The following is a 23,251-nucleotide window of genomic DNA, read 5'->3' as shown; positions in this document are numbered from 1 at the left end:
TAAGTAAAATTTTCAAAATTAAGATTTTGCCCGATGCAAATATTGAAATTATTGTATTTTTTACGACCGGCACGTGTGTGTGGTATCACACAGCAGGTGCTTTATCTAGCAGCGCGGTCGAACGTATCACACGACTATTGTCTCACATAGCAACACATCTAAATCTGATAATTATTAACCAGCAACACGTGTGGACAGCAAAGACTAAATTAAGTTTCCCGGAAAAAAGTAGCACTTCTGAAAGCCAGTAAGAACTAAACTAACCCTTTTTTACATAGCTTTCGCAATTTATTTTTGTTTTGTCTGTTTTTTATGTCTGGTAACCCGAATCTCAAAATAATGTAGTCTTCTTCTAAGGATGGATCGCTGGGTTGGACGGGTTGCTCTTGTAACTGGAGCCAGTGTTGGCATTGGAGCAGCTATTTGTCGAAAACTTGTTGAATGTGGGCTTGTTGTTGTCGGATGCGCCAGGAATGTTGAGAAAATTCGAAAGGTAAACATGCCCCCAGCATTCACTATCCATGCCAAGTATCTTTCATCATGTTGTTTTCTTTTGATAAATAATGAAATCCAGTTGGGTGAAGGACTTGAATCAGCAAAAGGAAAGCTTCATGCATATCAGTGTGATTTGTCTAAAGAAGAAGAGATATTAACTCTATTTGAATGGATCAAAAGCAATGTAGGGGGCGTCGATGTATGTATCAATAATGCTGGATTCGGAGATTACGGCACACTTCTTGGCCCTGGTTTGGTAGAAAGATAATTTTTTTTTTCTTTTCTGTTTTTTTCTAATGCATGTCGCTGTTTTATTTCGTGTCCAGAGGCTACGGTTTCAGCATGGAAGTCTATGCTTGACGTCAATGTCATAGCCTTATGTCTATGCACCAAGGAAGCCGTAAATTCCATGCGCGAACGGGGAGTGGATGATGGTCAAATTATCCACATCAGCAGGTATTCAGGTCCACATAGCTTGTGTTAACTTCAAAAACAAAACTTACTATTGGTTGATAGTCTTTCAGGCCATCGGGTACCAATCAGTCCAGGGAATCATTTTTACAGCGCTACAAAATTTTGCGTCCGGTCTCTGACGGAAGGCCATAGACAAGAGCTGAGAGATCTTAAAACCAATATCCGAGTCGCGGTATGCCATTTATATTCTTCTTATAATGCGGCAAAGATCGTTTAACGAGTGCTTTAATGGAATTCGATAGGCTATCAGTCCAGGTTTCGTAGCAACAGATTTTTTCGTGAATGCTTTGCATAGCACTAGTAGTAACGCCGAAAGTGTTACAGACCTTTTTTCGACGATGAAGCCTATTGACCCGGTGGACGTAGCTGATTCAGTGGTCTATATCTTAAGTACACCGCCCCATGTTCAGGTAAGAGTATGCAGTTGTTTTCCAACGTAGTGCGGCATCTTAAAGGAGATATTGCATAACATGTTTTTAGGTCCATGACATACTGATGCGACCTACACAGCAAAAAACATGAATGGCGTCAACAGTTTTGTTACCGTCCGGTACAAATAGTTGTGTTACTCAAGCTTGATCTACTTGTGTTATTACTGCTGTTCTTCGCACACCTTGAACGTGGAAAGGAAGCAAAAAATATTAGCTAAACTTGTTTGAATACATTATATATCAGTGTTGCCCTAGACATTTCATTACCATCCGAATGTTTATTTTATGAAATGAAAAATAATATCCGGATAAGATAACACTGAAAAGGAAAAATTTCAATAAGCCATGCGAAGTTTATAGATTGCAGAAAGTGGTGCCATCTGGAGTTAAAATTTGCCACCCTTTCAGTTAGTTGTACGTACCCAAAAGCATAAGCTGAGTCTTTATAATCAGCTGTTAGCCTGAACGCATCCCTGCACTACTTCCGACGGTCGTGTCGTGATTGCTACTCGGCGAACACAGCTGAAGATCTTGGGTAAGGTTCCATTTTCGATTTTCTATGTTGTATTAAGGTTTGTTTACGAAGAATGTTATTTCTTTTAGGAAACATGTTGCGTTTCACAGCAGCTCTATTGAGGAATGCCTCTTCTGCCAATGGGCAGACTCTGCTTAAGCTTAGCCCAGCAGCCGTTCAGCAGCAGACCAGGCTGAATTCTGATATCGCCTACGTGATTCCTGATCACTTAAAGGGCATTGAAGATGCTGAAGATCCCCTCTTTTTTGATATGGTTGAGTTCTTCTATCATAAATCCTGCAAGATCCTACAAGAAAAATTGGTTGAGGACTGGAGGGCACCCCGAATGAGCACTGAGGAAAAACGCAAAAAGGTTAAGGGTCTACTTAACATCATTCAGCCCTGCCATCATGTTTTGGAAGTCTCCTTTCCCCTTAAGAGAGACAATGGTGAATATGAAATGATTACAGGCTACAGAGCCCAGCACAGCCAACATCGTCTACCCTGCAAAGGAGGTAAATAGAACAATGTAGTTAACATAATTGGTTTTTCTAACATTAGATTAGCTGTTTTTACCTTCTGGGAAATAGCACAAGTAGGGTTTAACTTCAGGGCACAAAATATCATGTGAAAGATAAAGCCTTGTGAAACCATTAGGGTAGATAAGGTACAATTTAAAAAAAAAAAAGGAGAAAAATTAGGGTCAGTTGAAACCGGTTTTTCGTCTGTCGTTGTTTACCACAAATATATAGAAACTACCGTAACCTGCGGTGAGGCTGTACGCTTCCTAGAAATTAAATTACCTCATGCTAGGTGTTTTCGAAGGGAAACGGTGTTCGCCAGGGCTTTCTAGAAAATGTAATTTGTGACCAAAAAGTATTACAGACAGCGGGTCGCTTTTTTTCTAATTTCTGTTGCGAATTGCAGGAATTGGTTGTCAATAATTTCTGTTTGTTTGGATGCGGTTGGTTTCTAACTCTCATAGCGGCTTTACTGTGTGAATAGGGAATGCACGCAGTAGGATTTCGGCCAAAACGAGCATCTAAAATAGTTCTCTTGCTGATTGGTTGAAAAAAGTGACGTCAGAAGGTGTGTCGCGTGATTCTAGTCCCATTGTGTGGCGTGACTCGAAAGGGGGTGGGCGCTACAGTCTTTCGATGGAAAGCAAAGCGAAAGGAAAGAAGGAACGGTGGCTGAATGATAATGGTAGTTGGCATGAACGTGATGATCGGCACGTAAAGAGAAGGAGGAAAACAGGCTACAGTTCCCCTGCCTTGCTTCTATTTTGAGCAGTCAGCCAATGTACAAGTTGTTAACTTTCAAGGCAACCTTCCAATTTTAAATGATGATTCTCCATTTTGTATTCTTTACATAGGTATTCGTTATTCCGATGAAGTCAACATTGATGAAGTTAAGGCCTTGTCTGCTTTGATGACATTCAAGTGTGCTTGCGTCGATGTACCTTTCGGTGGCGCCAAAGCTGGAGTTAAAATCAACCCACGCAAGTACAGCGATAATGAGCTGGAGAAAATCACCCGTCGATTCACCCTTGAGCTTGCCAAAAAAGGCTTCATTGGTATGTGAAATACACCCCAACTTTTAAGTTCCCTAGGTTAGTATGTTAAACCGGCATTTTTATTCAGGACCCGGCATCGACGTCCCTGCCCCAGATATGGGTACCGGTGAACGTGAAATGGCTTGGATTGCCGATACTTACGCCTCCACCATCGGTTACAATGACATCAACAGCCATGCCTGCGTAACTGGCAAACCCATCAACCAGGGAGGTATCCATGGCCGCGTTTCAGCCACCGGTCGCGGTGTCTTCCATGGTCTCGAGAACTTCTTGAATGAAGCGTCTTACATGTCTATGATTGGTACCACTCCCGGTATGGGCGGCAAATCCGTCATCATCCAGGGTTTCGGTAATGTCGGTTTGCATACGGCAAGATACTTGCACCGTGCCGGAGCTACCGTAATTGGTATCATGGAATACGATGGCTCCATCGTCAACCCCACCGGCATTGACCCCAAGGTACTTTCAAAAAATTAGCTTTCACTTGGATTCTGACTCATTCCCTCGAGCGTAATATTTATCTTGGCCTTTGCTAGGAACTGGAAGACTATAAGCTTCAACACGGAACCATCGTTGGGTTCCCAGGTGCTCAGCCTTACACTGGTGAATGTTTGTTGTACGAAAACTGCGACATCCTTGTACCTGCTGCTATCGAGAAGGTGATCAACAAACATAATGCCCACAGAATTCAAGCCAAGGTATGATTATTAGTAAACTGCTACTACGTGATAGTAATGACATGAATATCATCTTGGTCTAGATCATCGCTGAAGCTGCCAATGGTCCCACTACACCTGCCGCCGATAAAATCCTCATCGAACGCAACATTCTGGTCATTCCCGACCTTTACATCAACGCTGGTGGTGTCACTGTTTCCTACTTTGAATGGCTGAAGAACTTGAACCACGTCTCGTACGGTCGTCTGACATTCAAGTACGAACGTGAATCCAACCACCACCTGTTGGGTAAGTTAGCATTTACTCTTACGCATCGTTACTATATCTTCTCTTTCTCTTTCGGGTTTCTTTCTCTTCTCTTTTTTTGGGCTTTACATTGAATTTCATGGGGATGATCAGAATCTATCGAACAGTACCTGGCTTTGGGTAAATTTTTGCCCACCCCTTCAGGGCCATTTGATCGTGTAACCACAATTCTCTTTTCTTTTTCTTTTGAAATTTTAGAATCGGTTCAGCAATCTTTAGAAAGGAGATTTGGCCGCGTTGGTGGAGCGATTCCAATCACGCCATCAGAGTCTTTCCAAAAGAGAATCTCGGTAATTTTTTCGTATTCGTAACCAGTAACTTACGCGAAAACAATTTTTATTCGGTTTTAGGGTGCGTCTGAAAAGGACATCGTTCACTCTGGTTTGGATTACTCCATGGAGCGATCTGCCAAGGCAAGAAAGAATGTCATTATGAATTTTGACTTTTTATTTATTTATTTTTTTTTTTTTTCACAGGCTATCATGCGCACTGCGATGAAATACAACCTAGGAATCGACTTACGTAGTGCTGCTTACGTTAACTCGGTCGAAAAAATCTTCCAAACTTACCGAGAGGCTGGCTTGACATTCACATAAGCGCAAAGGGCCTTTTTTCGGTCTACCTTGCTGTGTGTTTTGAGTATGAGCATAGCTTTTTTATAGTGGAGCAATAACCATTAAAAAAATTTGAGACATAAGAGATCGCGATCGTTTTTTTTGTTAAGCCTTTCTTAAATCCAAATATGTTGGGGAAAACGTCAGTTCATCCCGGTGACGACTTGTTTTTTTGTTCATTATCATTAGGAAAAGGGGTCATGTTTTGTTTTTGGTTTTGTTCTCCCCTCTGCTTTCTACACACTCTCTTGACAGCTGTCATGCGTACAACTACGCATCTTTTGCAATCTGGGCAGTGTTACAAGTGCAAGAAGAACAATACACGGATCTACATCCAGTATATCATTTACATGTTTTATATACGATTTGCTCTTCTTATCCCAACCTTGAACTCCTTTCTCATATTTGAACAGTGGAGGTTGTACAAACCTTTAAATGCAATTCGGTACAAATATGGTTTGGATATATATTGGCTGTATTTCCTGCTTTCTTTTCATATTTGGTTAATATGCCGCAAGCAGTGACTACTTTGAGAGCATGCCACCAGAGCAACTCATGATGAATTTGTTAGACAGCAACTTAAACATTCTAAAGATAAAATTATTTAAAATTTCCATTCGAGGATTTGAAATATAACGTTCAACAGGAATAACTCACAACAAAATGTAAAAGTTTTCATCATGCACGTCAAGGTAGCAAGGGCCACTGAGTAAATCGATTGTTAGTCTTATCGATTATTTGCACGATTGCTCTTTCCCCTTTGAAAATTCGGCAAAGACCATTGCCTACTGACGTGTTTCGTATTTTTGTACCCTTTTCGGGAATTGTTTTCTAAATTTCTCGTTGATTTCTTTTTAAATCACACTTTCCGATTAACCGTTTTATACGATTTTCAAAAACCAACTGATTAAGAAATGGAGAGCAAACGTGACGAGTTTCGTCGTTATTTGGAGAAGGCAGGAGTGATGGACGCCTTGACTAAAGTCTTGGTAGGACTGTATGAAGAACCAGAAAAACCTAATGATGCACTGATGTAACCACGAGTTTTAATGCGTAGTATAATAAAATTCTACAGTACAGTAAGAATATTGCTTCCACATGTTAGGTATCTAAAAACACATTTGAGTGTTGCACATCCCGACCAGGCTGAGCTGGAGTCCATGAGGACTGAATTGCATTTTGCTCGGAGACAAGCTGAGATGTTAAAGTAAGTACATGTTTTTGAACTTAGCATAAAACACCATAAACATGTGTACTTTTAAAATTAGGGAAGAGAATCAAAGATTATCTGCAGAACTCCAAAAATATTTGGCTGTTGAAAGCTTGAGTAAGGAGGAACCTTCGGAACAAAGTACACCAGATCATGATGAACAGATAAACTGAGACTACTTCCATCTGTCAAATCACTACCTTTTGTGCCTTGACATTAAACACTCATTTATTATGTATTTCATGTTCATTATTGAATAAAAACTTCATACTGAGTTGGACTTTTGTTTTTATTGTGGACAATTGAAGTGGATCTTTTCATGCTAGCTGTAAATAATAATTATTTAGCATTGAGGGCTTGTCTTCTCTTAACATCCCAATTGTAAAGCCTAGCCATGTTCACTTCAGTTGTTGTCATTTGATCCCTGCAAAAAATTAGAAAAAACATTCACATAGTGGAATATCTTAGCTAAGCTACACTGATTAAATACCTCAGGAAATCAAGATCATGATGCACTTGTGAAAGATTTTTCCTTGCTGTTTCATGATTTTTCTCCAGCAAAGCCTTGGCATCCTCTAAAGTGTACTCCAACATCACATTAGCCTAAAATTAGAGACAGATCAATTATACAACACATCTCTTTTTTGGTTTAAATGATTTCATACTCCTAGCCACAAGCAGACTTTGTCTGTTGGTTCAATAATAGCTCTAGAATACAGAAGATCTGACAGCAGAAAGTGAGTTTCAATTTGTTCATTAGTTTTCTTTTTTGCTTCTAGGACTTGGATCATGTCGAGTGATTTTTGGATGTCTGGAATTTGGCTCTTCAGCTTCTTTTTGCGGGCAAGAAGATTGAGCTCCATGAATTTATACTTTCCTAAAGAACACATGGTTAAATTTTAATCAGTACACACCTATAATAGAATAACTCACCATGTTGTTCGTCGAGCTGTCGCAGTATTGACTCCACCCCTTCCCGATCCTTCATGTAAGCATCCACATCTTCCTGTCACCGGCACGAAGTAATAATGCACTCGCGGAAATGAAACTGAACACTGTAACTGGTAGAGGATTACTTACCACAAATGTCGCTTCGGGAATGCCTGCGAAAGACTTTTTACCAGATAATTTCAGACTATCTTCGATAGATTCACACGCTGCAGTCGAGGCCATTTTAGGAGATTTTTTGAAGAAGACTTCTTTTTAGTCTGCAGCTGCTAGACGTAACATGTGCCTACTTGATCACAGAGACTATAGATGGCGTACAATTTCAAAAAAAGACGACAACTTTTGAAAGTTTCTAACGTTCTGCATGATTTACACATTGTAAACATTTTGTGCATCAAATAGTTTAAATATTCCTCTCAAGCTTTAGCTGTCTATGGTTTGTGATCATATTGGTGAATCTCAATTATATTTTGTCATCAATTCGGAACATGGCTATTTTTAAACACCACCAGATCCAACCCACATTGTGCAAAATCCTACATCACACCAGCTAAAACTTAAAAGTAATTCGAATCTGGTAACCTGATGCAACCTGGTTGCCTCATCAATGGTTAATTCTGCATATATGGACCAGTCACAGCATAATTGGGTTCCCGATCATGAAGATAAAAAATAGTACATGTTACGGTGGCATCATCCCTATGAAAGAAAATCTTTCAACCATGACATTTCTAATCATGCCAATTGGAATTGGCCGAACATGGGATGGAGGGGAATTGCTGGTTAGTATGGAACATGGAGACATGGCAATGGACCCAAAATTGATTAATAAGCATGACTGGAACTGATAGTCATTGTCACAAAAGATTGAATAAATCCTTGGGAAAGTCAAGTTCAAGATCGACCGCTAGATGGCCATATTTTTTATGGTAAACATCTTTCTCTTCGTTTTTAAGGTCAATAGTTAAAGTTTTTTGAAGCCAATCTAAATTAGGTCATAAGATCGATGGCTCAAACACCACCAGATCCAACCCACATTCTGCACAACCCAAGTGGACCAGTCACAGCTTTAACTACATTTCGGACGAAGGAAGGAGGTGAAGAAACTCTCGTTAGTGGATCAAATAATGGAGCCAAAAATATTTGGAATTTAATAATTTAAAAAAAAAAAAGTCTTTAAAATACCAGTTGAAATACATAATTCAGGTTTATCGATCACTCAAGACCTGGCAAGCTCACAGTGGGTCGATTTTATGAAGACCTGATACATAATTTAAAAAAATTGCAGTTTATCGTTTGCTTGTCGATCATGAAGGGTTCTGCAAGTGCGACCTGTGGACAAACATCATAGCCATCCCTACAGAGAAAAACTCTGTTCATATTTTCGACATTAACGAGACATCGTCTCTTGAACGAACAAGTACGCTGAAAATAGATGATGGCGAAGGAGCTCTAATGGCCATTAAATTGTTGGGGCAAGGGAGTAAAATAGCAACCGCCTACGAAAGTGGTTGCATTTGCATTTGGAACGAGAACATCGTACTCCATCGAACAAGAGTCAAGAGCATGCCAACCTGCCTAGGGCATCATGCCCATCGTAATGAACTTCTATTAGGGACTTCATGCGAAACCCTTTACATCTTCAACGCAGACAACCTAACAGAGCTCAAATCGATTGCGTTGACCAATCCAGGTTTGAACGTTATGGCGCTCCGCCTATCCGACCTTCGTATCTACGCAACAGCCGGCTGGGACAAGCGGATTCGCCTCTTCAGTGCTCGATCTCACAAAAAGCTTTGCGTCCTTCAGCTTCATGACGAGGCCGTCAACAGCTTGATCTTCATAGCGGGTCCTGGCAGCGGTTTGTTGGCTGCCGGAGGTAGCGATGCTCTGATATCGCTCTGGGATGTCTATAACAGCTAGTGACGTCGGAGGCCACCAAAACCCTTGAAAGGCAAGTTCTTGGCTGTCTCTTACACTTCCTTTGTATTCTAATCAACTGTGTGACTCTGCATTGATGCCGCAAGCTTTTGAAAAAGGGGAAATATAAAAGGGAGGGTTGCGATGTTCTCTCAAATAGATGAAGAAACTATGAAAGAATTTTGTATGTGTATAGTATACATGGAAAGGTTAGAAATAATCAAGCGAGCCGAAAGATGACGGTCGTTGAGACCAGAGCTCACGTTACCATGGTAACGGCACGCCCTCGCATGCTCCTTGAAAAGTTCTTGAAACACAACAATTGAAAAAGTGAAGAGTCTGCGCCAGAAAGATGGAGCGAATGTTTTGACAAGACTTTCCACATTTTTTTCCCGACCTGAATTGAATCTACGTCTCTCCTGTAGTATATAGATTTTTCTTTCTTGTCTAGACATTGTATTCATTTTGCTGTTTTCCCCTAGATTGTATTGCAGCGAACGTGGGTGTTATTATAATATGTACAAATGGTGGGGAGACGTGGCAATAAAGAGACAGATCAAATGAAAAAACATAAGAGATGATTGACCTATAGAAGTAACAGTGTGACACGCAAACACCTGTATGTGTGTAGTAATATAATAGAAACATAGATTTTTTTTTTCTTTTTAAAATACAATTAAGGTGAGCGAATCAGACCTTTGGTGGGTTTGGAAATCTAATGCATTAAAAATGGCCGATAATAATAATAAGAACATTTCAAACAATGTAAATATGACGGGCAAGGCATCGGGGAGAGAGATGTTTTAGGGGTGGGGGTGGGGGTTGTGGTAGGAATTATGTAATAGGTCCATAAAAGAAACATAAAAGATATGTTGAGAAAATGAGTTGTGCTATTGAACAGAAAAAAAACAAAAACTATGGCTTCAGTTAGTGAACTGGGAAATCAGTGGCTAGGGCCATTGGATGGTGGACAGCATGGTGATGATGGTGATGGTACTGGTGAGTGGCATCAACGATAACGCTCGTGTAACCAGGCGGCTGGGCAGTCACGAGAGAAGCAGAAGAGACTAGGCCTTCAGCTCCAATGACGGGATCAGGGGCACCGATGACGCTACTCGTCGTGTAAACACCGCTGTAAATTCTTCCCGTCTGATCGTGATAATTGCTGCTGGATGTTCCACCATTGCTCTGGTAATTATCACCGTAACTGCTATTGTTGCTGCTGTTACTGTTGTTGTTGTAGGCCGGCGGTGGAGGCAGACTGCAATTAGAACTTCCATTTAACCTATAATCAAATAAAATCGTGAATATTTTCTTGATAATTGTTAAGAGAAACACGTATTATGTGGATCGCTTTAAATGGATCTCGGCAGAATGAACGATTATTTTTTATTCAAAATTCCTATTTCGAGTTTTGGATGATTGCGCAGAAAATGTGTAAATTTAAAGTAGCTACTGACTGTGCAAATATTTTTGTTTCATTTTAAAAAGGCAATTTCGTACGTTAAAAAGTGGCCAAGAAAGGACACTCAGTTTTCATTACTCAGAGCCTCAAGGGTGACTATTTTTCTTTCTAACATCATTGTTTTTTTTTGTTTGGAAAGAGTTTAGATTTTCAAAATTTTAAACAAGAGTATGCTTTAAACCAAATCTGAATAAACAAATCTAAAATAGAACCGACGGGAGCGCAAATCTGTGCGTTTTCTGGGTTCCCAGCAGTGCCGAGTGTGTTGAATCCTCGAGTCCTCCTTGGATTAGTTGGTGGGATTGACGACCACTCCGACGCTATCAGCGTACGGTGGATGGAAAGAGAATAATAATAACGAGAGTTCGTCACTCTCTCCAGACATATAGAGGAGCTTTAAGGCATGAAAAGCTCTTCCCCGAAATCCCGGAAGAAAAATCTGTGTTGTTTCAATTGATCCCCCCACCTAACGCTACGCCCCAACTTGTTCTTGTGAATGTTTGGACGGCAATGATCCACAACGATCAAGTAGTATGTATAAATACACATACGTTAGGTCTACAGTAAAAACGATGGGGGAGGTAAGGATAGGCCACGTGACCTTTTGCCGGAAGAGGACCCCACCAAAAATGTAGGCATTTTTTCCTTCTTACGCGAATAATTCAAACAAACGTTGTGGATCTTTTTCGGTTGCCCAAAAATAACACATTCCAGTCGTAACGCGTGTTGTTTTTGGCGTAAAGAGAAAAAAAAAATCAATGTTACGCTTTATTGGACTCACGTTTGCGTTTGTTGGGTGGAGTCCACCTCATCCGGTGTATTGTGGTGCTGCTGCTGTTGCTGATGGTGGTGGAGATGGTGTTGATGTTGTTGCTGGTGATGGTGTAAGTGATGGCCGTGACTGTTGTTACTGATGACGCTGATTCCGGCCGGATGATGCTGGTGGAGAACCCCCATTTGCTGCTGTTGGAGTTGCTGCTGCTGCTGCTGCTGTTGGTGGTGATGATGATGGTGGTGTTGGTATTGCTGATGGGGATCCTCGCCCGACGTTGCCGGTGAAACAGGTGATAATCTGGACGTGGCTAGCAATTGTTGGTGATGGACGTGCTGGATTTGCTGGTGATGTTGATGATGCTGCATCAATCGTTGGTGACTCTCGGGTGAATTCTCGCTGCTACTGTACATATCACTTCCGGCAGCTTCCATTGCTTCACCTGATGCATTGCATTATTTCATTACATAGGCCTAAATTACATAAGAGGTTTTCAACAAATAAATTACCTTCGCCTAAATTGGTGTAGTGCCGTAGAGGGGCTGATACGGGATAGGCAGCCATATTGTCCGTTTCGTAGTATGGATTGTAGAGATCGCCTCCGGAATGGTTGCTACCACTTCCATTGGCCGCTTCAGCTACTCCGTTCGGTCCGTAATTGTAGAGCTGGACTTCGTTGCTGTTGTAGGCCGAGTACATGGTCGATGTCAGGTACTGGTGATTGCCCGTCGAAGGTAATCCATCGTTGACGTAACGGTAATCCATCATCGGATTGCTGTACTCATCTTGCAGTGGTGGAGGCAACGGATTGAGTTGTACCGGTTCCGCAACGATACTTCCACTACTAGTGGATGCTACGGCCGCCGTAATCGTGGGACTCACAGGATAAGGAGACACTCTAGGCTTGGCTTTTCTAGCCGGCCGGGTTTTACCAGTCCGTGAAACTGGAGCAGAAATTACGGCTGTGACGGCTGCCGAAGCCACCGAAGACGGCGAAGAAGAAGAACTGACCATGTGTCCATTTTCCGTGGACGATGAACACGCTGCGTCTGTTACCGATGTGTTTAGATAGGTCGAACTAGCAGCCGACGCAGTAGCCATTTGCTCTGTTGACAATTGGAGTGATTGCGCTTCGACATCGCTAATAATTAAATCAATAAGTTTGGCAATGAGGCGTAAAGTTAATGAAAAAAAGGGGGGAAATCATTTGTTCTTCTACCTAAGAACATAGTTGACTGCAACGATACAATGTGGTCGTGACGATCGGCTGTTGTGAACAATGGTGGCGTAGGATTGCATCCAGACCCATCCGCCATCCCTGGTCAAGAATCTGTAATATTTCGTTGTCACTTGACCCTTGAACAGAACTAGACAACAACAAAAAAAGAGACAAGTAAGAAATAATTTTTTTTGTCTGTGACTGATGTGTTCGTGTGATGATGTATCGTCAACAAGACACGAACTTATCGTTAGACTTGTGAATTCGAAATATTCTTAAATATGTATAAGAAAACGTGTCTCGACTTGAAATTCTTGTGTGATTACGTGACGTTTGACTCAATGTACAGTTTTGTGTTAAGCATGTCCAGAATTGACACGAAGAACGGTAGACGTCAACGACAGAAACAGACTCGATTCTTTTTTTAATCACTTACGTGTGTGGTGGGCGAATCTCATGTGCAGTAGGTCGCCTACGTGAATGTATTGATAGAGAGTCTTTTCGATGAGGTCTTGCGGTTCGTAGCCGGTCAGGTGGGCGACCCTAGCGTCTAAAAAGATGAGCCGTAGATCGAGCGATGCCCGGAACATGAACATGTTGGAATGGAGTTTCAATTCGGTAATGGCCGACGGTGGTAGTGAATGGCCTACAGCCACGAGGCCCAAGTTCTGGAATCCGACACCGCCATTGCTGCTCGTTCCACTGCCGTCGGCTGTTGTTGCGTAAACCGAATCGCCCGTTGCTACCGGGTAGGGACGAACTTTCAAATATCCCGAGCAGTGAATCACCTTTTTTTTTGGAGGGAAAGAAGAACATGCAGCTGTTGATAATTTTTGCTCGTTTTAAAACATTCGGACATGAATGAATTGACGTTTAACGATTCGAATCGAAGGCAGCAAAGGAAATGTGAAACGGTGGTAGTTAAATTGGGGGGGAAAGGGGTTTCCGCAAAGGGCTAGAGAAACGTAAAAGCCGAATTTTTATTTTTCTAGATTTCTTGAAACGATGGTGAAATATGAAGAAAAGATTTGTTTTTGTTCGTAAGCCATGCTTTTTTCAAATGGGCGTCGATTGATGGTCTATTACAACGTTCTAGATGGGGAGTTGTGCTTAATTTCTTTTTAATGATTTCTTTTTGGCTTTTTAACGACTTTTGACCCTTTTGATGGAAATGGCGTCGCAGCAACACGCAATATGGCACCTGGCAGCCATTTTGATGGCAACTCGGGCAAAGTGGCGCACTCGTTTTCATTTTATTTTCTTTAACAGCAATAGCTACTTTTCTTAAATGTTAACATAATGTTTTATGTACATTTTTCTGAGTACTGAAATATTGGAGGGAGAAAAATCGAAATTGAAATCGTGCAGCGTGGAAGAATGGCTTTTTTTTTATGTTTTCAAAGAGAGGGGCACTAACAAACGACAGGCAAAAAAAAACAGCTTTAGCGGATTAAACATATAAATTTATTTATAAATGCTTTTTCTTTTTCTAATGCCGGTCTTTTCTTTTTTTTGGAGGGGGGCTATTCATCTTCCCCCGCCATCTCATCCCGCTAATTCCTCAACAGAGTCAAATCTCGATGTGCCAGTCACGAGACTAGGAGGCGTTAAATATTTTTTTTTTATACAAGGACAAATTGTTTAGCCCCTACGAAGGTGATGGGCGGTGGTTAACAGCCGAACGGATAGAAAAATATGGGCGTTCAAAAGGCGGAGCCATTGAAGGGGGGAGCCGCATCGGAGGAAGCGCGTACACAAGTGCTCGTTTTTATACCATCCGTCCAGTAGCCCTATGCTAACTACCGTACATGTAGCCAAGTGGTAAAACGTGCCTATGACCATAGGTTCAGGGATAATCAGAAAGGGGGGCCTAAGAAACCAAAAGGATAGGCGCTGTTTGCTGTTGGGCGGCTGTTGCGCGCTGTACCAGTAAAATTCCAAGTATTAACTATATATATATATGTAGCGCGGTAAAAATGTACACACAAGAGTTGAGTGTAAAGACATTTTTCTTCTGCGCTTGTTGTCTCTTTTCGTTTATTTTTTTTTTGAAGGCCTAAGAGACCCATAAATAAGGAACGTCCTATCCAACAACAACAGGGCCATCAGCTTTGAAATGTGCGAGGCACAAAAATGGGTCTTGTCTGGATTGGAAGATGCGCGCGGGTTCGTGAGGAAAGCAAAGTTATTCGGTGTGTATGTGTACATCGACTGTGATGTTTCAGGGAAGATGTGACAAATATCTGCGATAATCCGGTGGAGGTGCATTTTCCGCCTCTTCCAGCGGAACGTCTTTTTTTATATTTTATTTTTTAAAATCTAGAATATATGCTGTATATTTAGATATATAGACGTATATACTAAATCTAAGCTGTTGGGAGAATCGATACATTTTCGCCGCCATACCAAAGCAGTTCGTGACTTTTCGTCAACGACCAGCTCAGCAAGAAATCGCTCGCATCGGCTCTTTTTTTTTTCTTTTTCTCTATCCTTTACTGATGTTATATTTATATACGTCCGGAAAAGAAATGTTTGGGGGATGGGGAATTCTCAATGCAATCAAGATTTTATTTTTTTTATTTTCTGTGAATCTTTTTGTTTAGAAAAACTTTTAGGGTCCAACTCTCCAAGTCATGGGATCTTTGTTTCAATTGCTTATAAGACGTTTTCTTTTGTTTTTTACGTTGCGGGAGAGCCAGGTCAACTGATTTGCATCTTTGAACGAATCGAAAAAAGAAAAAAATCAAAAAAAAACTGAGATGACCAGATTACGTCAAGTAGTCGTGCTCCAGACTGGCTTTTGTGTATGGGTACTACCCTTATTTAATATGTTAGTAAAGAGACTATAAAGCGAGAGGAATAGTTTGGGGGGAAAGATGATCAAAAGGCGTAAGAAACAGTACCTTGTAACCTCCAGTTGTGAGTCCGGCGTTCCTTTTGGCTAGAACGCACTTCATCCGAACGAAGAAGGCTCTTTCCACTTCAAATTCTGGATGAACAAACGAAAGAAAAAAAAAAGACAGATTTTTTGTGTTAAATTACATATAGAAGAAACGAACCAAGTACAAAAAAAAAAGAAAAAACAAACAAATAAACCTTGAACTACAGAGCCAGAGACGTTGGGATGAACAGTCAATACGGATGTCATTTCTTCATGATCCGCTGGATGGATGTACTCGTAAATCGAATTACCCGTCAATTCCACCTAAAAATCGTTCAGATAAAATTTCATTTCATTTTCAAAATGTCCAGCTAACTTAAAAAATTAAAATAAATCTGGTGTTACGTAGGCCTAAGGAGGGCGACCATTTGTCAGGTCATGACTCAACTACACACGTGTCGCTGTCGTCGGCATGTGCCACACGAAGACGCTCCCCTTAGCATCCTGACGATGGATTAACACACTCGCAAGTGTAGGGAGTTGGGTGTCTTTACTTGACCTTTTCAGGCCTGTTGTTTCTTTTTTTTGTGTGTGTGCTCAAGATCTATGGTAACCATTCTGTTAACGAGCTATAGGCTACTGGAATGTTGCAACACTTTAGGGGAAAGGGGGGGGGGTAGTCTGGAACTATCATTGGACACCAAAACGGCACTAAAGAAGCACGCGACAGAAGCGCAATAGATAACGAAATTTCTCTTTCTTTTGTTTTTTAGCGGGAACTGCGAAGATGACCTAAAACAAGCGAAGGCGGATCGAATTGTCTTCATGTCCGGTCGGGATGGAGCAGTTAGACGGACTATAACATCTATCGAAAGGGCGGAAAACATTTGAGCACAACACTTTGTTCGGGGTGAGTGTAGTACCATCCTCTCTATTCCTCCTCCTCCGTTCGTGCAACACAACCAACACCAAGCGTTAAGATGTACTGTATATGTATGCCACATTGCTGTATATATATCTAAAGGAGGGGCCGTCATTGTCGGCAAGAAAAACGAAAAACAGCACACAACCACCCATGAAACGTGCATTCGTGCTGTTCCCGTTCGTCCGTGTCTTTAGTCGTCAACTTGCATTTTCCGACCTCCCAGAAAGAAAAAGAAAGAAAAAGAGCCCGGAAGGCACCGAAAGTCCAGCCATCAAACTATTTTACACACGCACATCTATCGATATATAGTTGCACTAGGTCGCGGTGTTTTTTTTTTTGTTTTACTAGCGTAAAGGGAGAAGTGAAATCGATGTAACGGAAACTCTTGCCGTGATTATGACGTCATCCTATTATTTTTTTAGAAAAAATAGGAAATGTTTATATATATATTTTTTTTAGTTACCTGACTCAATCCCAAGTGAACGGAAGCTGTTTCCGAGATGTACATGATTTTGCCGTCGGGCGCCACGACGAAAATGAAACCGTCCAGGGTCTTTTTTTTTTTTTAACAAATAAAAAAGAACAGGTTAGTGAATGGGGTAACCGCAGTTCCCACGCTGGTTAACACATAGGGAAATGCGACCCGTTCGTAATGGCTCAAGTTCTTTTTTTTTTTTTTTTTTAACACAAGCCAATAACAATAATTTTTTTTTAAAAGCTGAGATTATCAAGTTTTTGTTAGAGGAGGTTTGCTGGATGTTTTTTTTTTTTTTAATGAAGTGGAAAGCATGTTTCCGGTTGAGGGCGTTCGACACCTTGTTACCTTGCGCTATTCTACCACTCTTTTTAAATGTGAAAATTAAATGATTCATTTTCCTTTTTTTTTTTTTTTTTGCTTTAACGAAAGTCCAGTAACAAGTTTTGATTCATGACTTTTTTTCTTTTGTGCGTTGTTTAATTTATTCAAGAAACCTTCTTCCTTTTTTTTTTTTATGGTTGGGTCCAGCTTCCCTTGTTGGCTCTCGACTGCCAAAAAGGTGAGAAACAATGTGTGGAAACGACTCCATTTCATTTATTTTTTTTTTCAGCCCCCGTCTTGTTTTACAACTTGTGATTTATTTAAAATGGAAACAAAGACAAGGGGGACCTCTTTTTTTTTTAAAAAAGAAAGGTCCTTTTTGTTTCTCCGTAAAGACATAATAGATTTGTGATGTCTGTAATTCAATATACTAAGAGCCTGTGAGGAGGAGGGAATTAGTTACAGTGAGAAAGTGATTTCTTACCTGAAGTAAATGAGAGCCCAGTTCTTTAATGCAAGTTTCTCGAGGATTGTTGCACAATGGAGCCGAACCCCAAGCATCTCCCAAACCTACCAAAAATGAAAGGAAATTTTTCGAATCAATTATCTATGCATAGAAATTTGGTAAGGGAACGTAATTATGTTCCCCTATACATTTATCAAATTTCTTTGCGCTTTATCTTATTGGTCGTGTTTTTTTTGTTTTTTTAATTCACAATATTCACTAATTAGCGCAATGAAACGTCCCGGATCGATTTCAATTTTTCCGCATTTTCCTCTTTTTTTTTAAATGAATTTTCTTATCGGGTCCCGTTCAATATCCAATTTCATGTTTTAGCTCTCCCACGAATATATTTCGAAACGGGAGGAAATGTGATTGTAACCCCCTAAAAATAATGTTCCAACAAAAATCCATACACCGGAATTTTCAGATAATTCCCACACGTACACAAGTTTTCGATGCGTTTATACACCCGCATATCCGTCCCGTGTTTTTCGAGTGGGTGGCCTGATGATGCGTCACTGATAGGAAAGCCCCCCTTCTTTCTTTCATCCTTTTTCTCCAGCTCCTAATGTTATTCAAATATTATTATTTTTATTTTTTTCGTGTTCCGATTCAGCACTTCCGTCTGATCAAAGCGCAATGAAAAGAGAACCCCCTCCTAGCAGGCGGAACAAGATTGTGATAGATACATGGTCCATTCACTCGTCAGCTGTTCGGAAAAACGTATTTTTGATGTTCGAATCTCGTCTGTCCCATCTTTTTTTTTTCTTTCTTCTTTTGGTGAGGATGTCAAATCACGAAAATAATAAGGGGGGAAAGGAGTTTTTTGTTCGCTTTTTAGTTTCGCACTTATTGGGTGAGAATAATCATGGAAGAACAGAAACACTGTGTGTATACACCATCTTGTTAACGCTGATGGCGCGTGCTGTTCTCCTTATCAGTGCAATAGCGCAGGACCATCTCCCTCTTTTCTCTCTCTCGTTCTGTCTACACGACACCAAACATCTTTTCAATGACTTATTTTTTTTTTCTTTCTTTTCTATGTGTGGGCGAAACAAATTGCAACAAATGTGTGATGGGAATCGCTTCAATAGACGCCCTTCCGGGTTGACTGTATGGGTTTAAGCAAAAATTATTCAGCGTGGTTGTCAGTTTGCAGAGGAGTCTTCCAAAATCCATCATCGGATATATTTCAAAAATCACTGAGGGGGCAAGAAAAAAAGGGGGGGTTTTTTAAATAATCATTTCTTCAGGGTGGAGTCACTGTCAAGGATACCGCCCATCCTAATTATCCATCCATCCGTCTTAGTAGAAGCTGAATAAAGAGAGTCTCTTATGCATCCCAACAAACATCCGATTTTTTTTTTAAAGAAAGAAAGTTTTGTATTTTGATTGTCAACTTGTTTAAAGGGGCGTAAAATCAGCGTTGCCAATAATGAATAGCTAAAAAAAAAAAAAAAAGGCGGGCGGATGGAGTTGGGAATAGAATCCACGGTGCCCGGCACACTCCCCTCAATGGGGGGTCTTTCAAAGCAAAAAGCTTATTCTTTTCCGCCATTCCCATTGTGTGTATAGACCCTTCTCTTTTTCTTTTTTTTTTTTTAGTGGGAATAACCGGTGCCATCATCAACGACAAAATTGTGTGATGATATTATTCGTCTGTTTTTCCGCTCCGGAATGAAAAGGAAAAAAAGAAAAGAAAATAGCTTGAAGGGAGAAAACCAAGTTGCGCGTTGTGTCGTCGATTGTTATGTTATTATTATGAAAAGGCGCGTGCCGCTTGTCCATTATTTGCCACCCCCCATCGAGTCACTAATGATCCGCACCAGTAAATCATAACGAGATGACGACGTCTTCCGAATCTCCCACGCAGCATCCGGAAACTCTTTTGCTCGATCTTTTGTTATTATTTTCAACGAGCTTTATTTTTCAAACATTAGTAGAGTCCTCATAGATTCTCTCCTTTTTTGTTTGTTTTTTTTAATTGTCAAACAATTTTGGGTGATTGAATTTGAAAAAGAAAAGAAAAAAACTCACCGTCGGGAAAGACTTGTCTCATTTTGAGGTAGGATGTCGTCAGTCTGATGACGGACGCTTTGTCCAGCTGCGAAGTGATGGCCGACGGTAGCGGCAACATCTTGGCCAGCTCCATGAACTCGGCGTTTTCCTTCTCCCGTCGGGAGCGCGCCGCGTTCTTGCTCTTCTCTTTCATTTCGACTTTGTTCAAAACAGAAAATATCAAATCACACATTTAAATTCACAATAATTGAATTTTTAAAAAAATCAGGTGTTTTTGAAATTTTACTATTAAATAATTAGCGTGTGAACCGAGGCCTGTGTACATGTTTTATTGGGTTTGCGACACCTTGGTATAAAAAAAAAAAAGGTTGATTCTAATGAGCCAGGTGTCCCAACACTTTCAAGCCTATAGGGCCTGTAAAATCAAGTGATCGATCACGCGGAAGGATTTTTTGTGAGAAATCGCGGCAGGTCTTTTTTTTTTAACCTACAACAACCTTCCCTATGAAAAAAAAAGGAGTGAGCTTTTTTGGTGCTAAATGTGCAGGCCTACATGAGTGTAGGCACAATTCCCTCGAATGTCGTTAAAAAGTACGATTCCCTCCCCCCATTTTCGAGTATATATGACCCGTTGTTGTGGCCAGATGGGCGTGGTGGACATGATCGAAGGAAGGTTTGATGTCTCGGTGTATATTTTAAAAAAAAAATAGACATTCGCACCTTTTTTTTTTTTTGCGCATTTGCTATTAGGGGTAGGTGTAGGAAATCAAAGAGTCGACGTATGAAATATTCCCTTTAGTCTCATTTGAAGTTTCCAAATTGAAATTTCTTTGATTTTGGTTGTTTTTTTTTTTCTTTCTTCCTTTTGCTCGAGTGTCGTGTTACACACCTGCGCAGCTGTTTGGAGAAAGAAACTAAAGCGACGAAGAGAGTCCGGTTGTTTTCCTACTTTTTTTTTTTTCCATTTATTTGAAACGCTTCGTATTTCGCACCATTCGAACGAGAGAAGTTAAAAACGGACCGACGGGTCACTCAACTTTTTCTCTTTCTCCCCCATTTTTACACATTAAACAACAAAAAAAAAAACCTCAAAAAATGTCAAAATGAATAACCTTTTTTTTCTTTCCCTTATCTACATCACACAGAATTTTTAAACGTTTGAAGGGTGCTATTCCAATTACTCGTTGAATGTCAACTTCTCACTTGCCCCCTTGATTTGCCATTTTCATATTTTTGCACCGAGTCATTTGACACTTGTGAATGTGGTTGAAGTCATTCTTTGGCATTGTAATTTATTTAGGAGCTGTTTTGGTGACCAGAAATTCGACCATCTGCGCCGAGTAACCCGCACGCGCAATTACATCATACGAAGTAAGCGATTCCCTTTCTTCTTTAAATCCTTATAACCAATAAAAACATTGGATCCATTAACTCAATTGCGAAGGGGGGGAATTCTCAATTGGAGTATGCGATCATATGTTAGGCCGCCCCATATAAAACGCTCTCTTGGGGCGTTAGGCCTAAAACATTTAGAGCGTCGGTCTTGTTGACACGACAGATTATCTAATGCGTACATATGTATGTGGCTGCGCTTTATTACGATTCTCGAACACATCTAAGCGATACGTTTAAGTCTATTCCGTTACCTTTAACTATTGGCGCTGAAATGGTTGACGTAATGGCGTCGGTCGTCGTGTTGAAAAATCGCATGTAAACAACAACAAAAAAGAGAAAAATCCCGCCGGCTGTTTTTTTTTTTAGGCCAAGTCACGTTCAACACTTGAAGGGCAATCTGTTGTCCAGTTAATTAGACACTGTTGACCGAAGAAGGAGGGCAACACACACACACACACAAAAAAAGAGGCGGAACTAGATTCTCTTTTTTATTATTGTGAATGATGTTTATTTGTTAGATTTCTTTTTTTCGCAGTAGCGTGCGACGGCAGCAACTGGTCGGCTCGGAAACGTTGGCCAGTGCGTGATTTTTCACCGTTCGGCCGTCGAGCACGCTCGATCTCTTACTCGCTCACTTAGTCAATCACTGTTGTGGGGGGGGGGCTATAGTGTGTAAGGTGCTCTGGAGGGATGGTGTGCAAGAAGCGCCAAAGGGACTTGGCGAAGAAGAAGAAGCACGAAAAAAAAAAAAGAAGAAGAAAATCAGTCGAAAATCTGGGCAGGGACGCGTCAAGTCATGCACCGACACACACGCACACCGATACATACACAGCACGTACACGTTACACACATACACACCACACACACGACGGGAAATAAGCAGCTTAAAGGGACGAGCTTTTTTATGGAACTGAACTGACACACGGCGCAGCACCACTCGGGCCCCGGCACGCAAGTATATAGTCTAAAAGCTGTATAAGAAAACGAACGCTTTTTTTTTCTTTTTTTCTTTTTCCAAGTCTCCCCCCCCCCGAAAAAAAAAACCACCCAAAAAAAATGGAGGGGGGTGGGAGATATACACAGAACGGAGTGGTAGAGCTTTTGCTGGACAGAGAAACGAAACCACGCCTATTTCTCCTCCCTACCGTGTTGAACGAAACCTTCAACTGTCCGTTGCTTTTGCTTTTTGGCTTGGACGTGATTTTGAAGGGGTTTTTTGTTATTTCGAATTTTTCTTTTGGTTCCCTCCTTTTTCTTTTGTATGAAGGTTTTTTTTTGTTTTTTTGTTTTTTATCTAAGTCAGGGTGGAATTTTGGTGGGAACAGTAGCGCACGTTTAACGAAATCCGCAGAAAGTGGAGGAAATGGGAGGAGCTGGGGCGGGAAAGGGGTGGGATGTGAGCGATTGTAAGACCGCCTCTATTTTCACGTTATTGGATTATTGGAGGCTAAAGGGCTTGCAACGAAGCTCCGCCTTTCGATCTTGATTGCTGTTCTACGATTGCTGTTTTTCGTTGATTTCAATTGTTGATGAAATTTTTTTCTTTTTATTCTTGGGCTTCTTTCTGTTTGAATCATGTTCTCGGGTTTCTAGTTTAAAGGCCAAGGAATTTGGACTTGGCATTTTGAAAAAGGAAAAATTAAAAAGGTCGCCTCACTTGTGTAACACAACTGATGTAATTACGTGGCGAAGCAAACCCGACTAATAAATCCCGGCCGACTGTAAAACATTTTACTTCTTTGCACCTGTATACACTTTTGATAAAAGATTGCGCGAAACATTCAAAAAGGGCTTCGTTATGTTTGTAAGTTTTTATTGACGTTTCTCCTCTGCTCGACCTTTTTTTTTTTTTTTCTACGTTTATTTGGTTGTTGTGTTTTCTCTTTCAGGGAGTCTTATCGCCATCACAGCTGCGCTAGATAAGTCATCAAAATCAATAATAACAATTTTTTGTTTTTTGTTTTTTTCATTGCAGAGAGCAAAGAGCGGAAGCTCCGTTTATTTGCATCACCCGCTGTCACGCTCTTGAGGATTACAGGTAAACTTAATGTCATGCATTTGTAGAATGAACAGAATCCATGAATGGAAATGAATGGGGAAAAGGAA

At 40.8% G+C, this 23,251-nt stretch overlaps 6 protein-coding genes and 2 long non-coding RNA genes across 14 annotated transcripts; 5 read left to right on the top strand and 3 right to left on the bottom strand.

The window, feature by feature from the left end:
• Positions 1-95: 95 nt before the first annotated feature.
• Positions 96-1,656, top strand: LOC116930984 (dehydrogenase/reductase SDR family member 11). Of its 3 annotated transcripts, none has more exons than XM_032938460.2 (7): positions 96-247; positions 358-493; positions 575-746; positions 822-951; positions 1,012-1,141; positions 1,212-1,379; positions 1,450-1,656. In XM_032938460.2, exons 2-7 carry the CDS (start codon positions 359-361, stop codon positions 1,489-1,491), a joined length of 777 nt encoding a protein of 258 aa, XP_032794351.2. In that variant the 5' UTR covers positions 96-247; position 358; the 3' UTR covers positions 1,492-1,656. The 3 variants fall into 3 exon arrangements, with proteins under 3 accessions (XP_032794351.2, XP_045034934.1, XP_045034935.1); XM_045178999.1 differs by having other exon boundaries at positions 112-247; positions 346-493; XM_045179000.1 differs by having other exon boundaries at positions 118-247; positions 315-493.
• A 139-nt stretch (positions 1,657-1,795) lies between these two features.
• LOC116930965 (glutamate dehydrogenase, mitochondrial) lies at positions 1,796-5,427 on the top strand. Of its 2 annotated transcripts, XM_032938423.2 has the most exons (10): positions 1,796-1,935; positions 2,004-2,429; positions 3,290-3,490; positions 3,558-3,949; positions 4,027-4,188; positions 4,251-4,455; positions 4,567-4,593; positions 4,672-4,763; positions 4,824-4,886; positions 4,950-5,427. In XM_032938423.2, exons 2-10 carry the CDS (start codon positions 2,009-2,011, stop codon positions 5,067-5,069), a joined length of 1,683 nt encoding a protein of 560 aa, XP_032794314.1. In that variant the 5' UTR covers positions 1,796-1,935; positions 2,004-2,008; the 3' UTR covers positions 5,070-5,427. The 2 variants fall into 2 exon arrangements, with proteins under 2 accessions (XP_032794314.1, XP_032794316.1); XM_032938425.2 differs by lacking the exon at positions 4,567-4,593 and having other exon boundaries at positions 1,797-1,935.
• On the bottom strand, positions 5,299-5,847 carry LOC123475853. Its single transcript, XR_006651354.1, has 2 exons — positions 5,745-5,847; positions 5,299-5,675 (listed from the first exon to the last, which is right to left on the bottom strand). It is a non-coding gene; the product is annotated as an uncharacterized LOC123475853 (long non-coding RNA).
• LOC116931000 (c-Myc-binding protein) lies at positions 5,848-6,571 on the top strand. The gene is made up of 3 exons (XM_032938478.2): positions 5,848-6,120; positions 6,193-6,294; positions 6,356-6,571. The coding sequence occupies exons 1-3, from the start codon at positions 6,002-6,004 to the stop codon at positions 6,468-6,470; spliced, it is 336 nt and encodes a 111-aa protein (XP_032794369.1). The 5' UTR covers positions 5,848-6,001; the 3' UTR covers positions 6,471-6,571.
• Positions 6,569-7,537, bottom strand: LOC116930989 (prefoldin subunit 3). The gene is made up of 5 exons (XM_032938466.2): positions 7,378-7,537; positions 7,231-7,303; positions 6,963-7,174; positions 6,788-6,900; positions 6,569-6,721 (listed from the first exon to the last, which is right to left on the bottom strand). The coding sequence occupies exons 1-5, from the start codon at positions 7,468-7,470 to the stop codon at positions 6,637-6,639; spliced, it is 576 nt and encodes a 191-aa protein (XP_032794357.1). The 5' UTR covers positions 7,471-7,537; the 3' UTR covers positions 6,569-6,636.
• A 684-nt stretch (positions 7,538-8,221) lies between these two features.
• LOC116930980 (guanine nucleotide-binding protein subunit beta-like protein 1) lies at positions 8,222-9,200 on the top strand. The gene is given in 2 exon segments (XM_045178998.1): positions 8,222-8,398; positions 8,449-9,200. Coding segments are annotated over 2 exon segments (867 nt in total). The 5' UTR covers positions 8,222-8,251; the 3' UTR covers positions 9,169-9,200.
• A 404-nt stretch (positions 9,201-9,604) lies between these two features.
• On the bottom strand, positions 9,605-22,094 carry LOC116930948 (protein single-minded). Of its 2 annotated transcripts, XM_032938402.2 has the most exons (11): positions 21,397-22,094; positions 19,769-19,948; positions 17,711-17,796; positions 16,891-16,980; positions 15,718-15,826; positions 15,525-15,610; positions 13,058-13,409; positions 12,622-12,769; positions 11,912-12,543; positions 11,412-11,844; positions 9,605-10,450 (listed from the first exon to the last, which is right to left on the bottom strand). In XM_032938402.2, exons 1-11 carry the CDS (start codon positions 21,458-21,460, stop codon positions 10,093-10,095), a joined length of 2,538 nt encoding a protein of 845 aa, XP_032794293.1. In that variant the 5' UTR covers positions 21,461-22,094; the 3' UTR covers positions 9,605-10,092. The 2 variants fall into 2 exon arrangements, with proteins under 2 accessions (XP_032794293.1, XP_045034929.1); XM_045178994.1 differs by lacking the exons at positions 16,891-16,980; positions 17,711-17,796; positions 19,769-19,948; positions 21,397-22,094 and adding an exon at positions 15,908-16,280.
• On the top strand, positions 12,656-19,415 carry LOC116931011. Of its 3 annotated transcripts, none has more exons than XR_006651351.1 (3): positions 12,656-12,795; positions 16,276-16,412; positions 19,337-19,415. It is a non-coding gene; the product is annotated as an uncharacterized LOC116931011 (long non-coding RNA). The 3 variants fall into 3 exon arrangements; XR_006651352.1 differs by having other exon boundaries at positions 18,826-19,415; XR_006651353.1 differs by lacking the exon at positions 19,337-19,415 and adding an exon at positions 16,527-16,651.
• Positions 22,095-23,251: the final 1,157 nt, after the last annotated feature.

This window comes from Daphnia magna, linkage group LG9 (genome assembly GCF_020631705.1).
Source record: "Daphnia magna isolate NIES linkage group LG9, ASM2063170v1.1, whole genome shotgun sequence".
Taxonomy (NCBI): Eukaryota; Metazoa; Arthropoda; class Branchiopoda; order Diplostraca; family Daphniidae; genus Daphnia; species Daphnia magna.
The sequence above is the reverse complement of the archived record's forward strand: the minus strand, read 5'-3'. Positions and strand labels throughout refer to the sequence as shown.